Raw genomic sequence first — 1,735 nt, 5'->3', positions numbered from 1 at the left:
TGGAGTGGGTGGAAACCGGAGTAACCGGATAAAGTTGATAACTTTCGCTTATCATGTATCACATAAACAATTGGTCAACAAAAGGATCAGGGAGTACATTCAATATAACGAGTGCACATTTCTTTTTTAGTATAATTCGTGTTCACACAGAAATCAGTGTTCTTTATCCCGGGACAACTGTAGCGTCAGCTATCTGAAGTGGAACAAGAATCACTAGACCAAAACTGAATGCCACAATGTATTGACGGAGTCGTGCTGACACATTCAGCGTTTCAGGATTGTTTCTGCTATTGATTCGTAGATGGCAATTTCCATAGGTATTTTAACATCACTCGACAGAGCAATATTGGTCGTTGAAATATCCATGACATACCGTCATGCTGTCCGGTTCAAGGAGCACACGTATTATTATAGAACATAGTATTGTCGTATGGTAGATGTTGAAATCGATAGTAATTTTGAGATGTTTTCCAATGTATTATTTAATAATTTATAGAACCTGTATAAGCTACCAATGTCGATCGATGTTTTCCAGGGTGTCCCATGTCAACCGAATCGCTTATGAGAGGCAAGCAGACGTAGATAGATACGTGGCTGGGTGGCAGGAACAGCACGCGCAGGTAAAAGCCAGGTGTATTGAGTTGCGCTGAGGTTTGTCACATCATCCAGCCGTAGCCTGATAGTGCCAGGATGTAGAACGTTTCGGGGGACAAGAGACAAAAAGCAAGTAATCATTATCTTATCAAGTCAAGTTTACAAACCAAATTACGATAATTGGACTTGGGGAATTATATCACAGACATCACTAACTATCAAGCATGGGTAAGCAAGAAAAGGGAGGATGGTGTCGGACAATTATGAAAATAATGTTCTCCCACATTGGGCTGTGTGGTTTGGTGGCACTCTACTGTGCTGCAGGAGGATTCATCTTCGAACATCTTGAAAAGTCCAACGAGGAACAAATCTGCTACGACACATACAAGGAATACATAGTCATGGAAAACGACTCGCTCTCAAAGATCCAACAGTTAGTTGAAGACTACGAAGGCAATCCGGACAAGTCCACGCTGAAGTTTCAGCTCCAAGGAATCCTTCAAATCTACCGCGACAACAGTATAAACATAGGATACGACGGAGGCAACTGCTCAGCGTACGGACTGGTGGACGGTCCGAAGTACAAGTGGTCCTGGTCCGGAGCCTTCTTCTTCTCCGTCACAGTGATCTCTACCATCGGTGAGTAGAACAAAATGGCGTATTCTATATTTCGAATTTCGTGTTGGTCTAACTGTGTGCTTCCAATTTGTTAATAAGGTTTTGTGTATCTTATTTCAAGACAAAAGAATCCTTTTATAATCTGGTATTTAAAATAATATAAATATCTTTGGTCAATGCTTTTTGTTCGTTCTGTTTTCTGCCTTTTAATCTTGACCATTAAAAGACAAAGTACAACAGTCACTCATTTTCAATTTTGACTCCTATCTTAATGCAATGTGTATAGGTGTATGTATTTTAAAATTCCTCCTTGATGATCCATTTTTATTTACTTTTTTATATATCTTTTCACAATGTGATTATTTTGTTTTAGTTATAGATGCATTTACATTCTTCCATTTTGTATGTCTTGTAAATGTATTATGCTCATGTAATCGTTATGTCTTTGTTTAAAGACAAATCCTATTGTAACACCTTCTGTTTCATGCATTTGTTGTTTTTCGATGTTTTTACCCTTGGAAAC

The 1,735-nt window shown here is 38.7% G+C and overlaps 1 protein-coding gene across 1 annotated transcript; it reads left to right on the top strand.

Annotated features, from left to right (window-relative positions):
* Window positions 1-265: 265 nt before the first annotated feature.
* LOC110444309 lies at window positions 266-1,233 on the top strand (the record flags this gene model as incomplete). The annotated part of the gene is made up of 2 exons (XM_021488698.1): window positions 266-402; window positions 536-1,233. A coding segment is annotated over exon 2 (415 nt), but the record flags the coding sequence as incomplete, so codon positions are not given.
* Window positions 1,234-1,735: the final 502 nt, after the last annotated feature.

Source organism: Mizuhopecten yessoensis, unplaced genomic scaffold, assembly GCF_002113885.1.
Source record: "Mizuhopecten yessoensis strain PY_sf001 unplaced genomic scaffold, ASM211388v2 hete_36090616, whole genome shotgun sequence".
Taxonomy (NCBI): domain Eukaryota; kingdom Metazoa; phylum Mollusca; class Bivalvia; order Pectinida; family Pectinidae; genus Mizuhopecten; species Mizuhopecten yessoensis.
The sequence above is the reverse complement of the archived record's forward strand: the minus strand, read 5'-3'. Positions and strand labels throughout refer to the sequence as shown.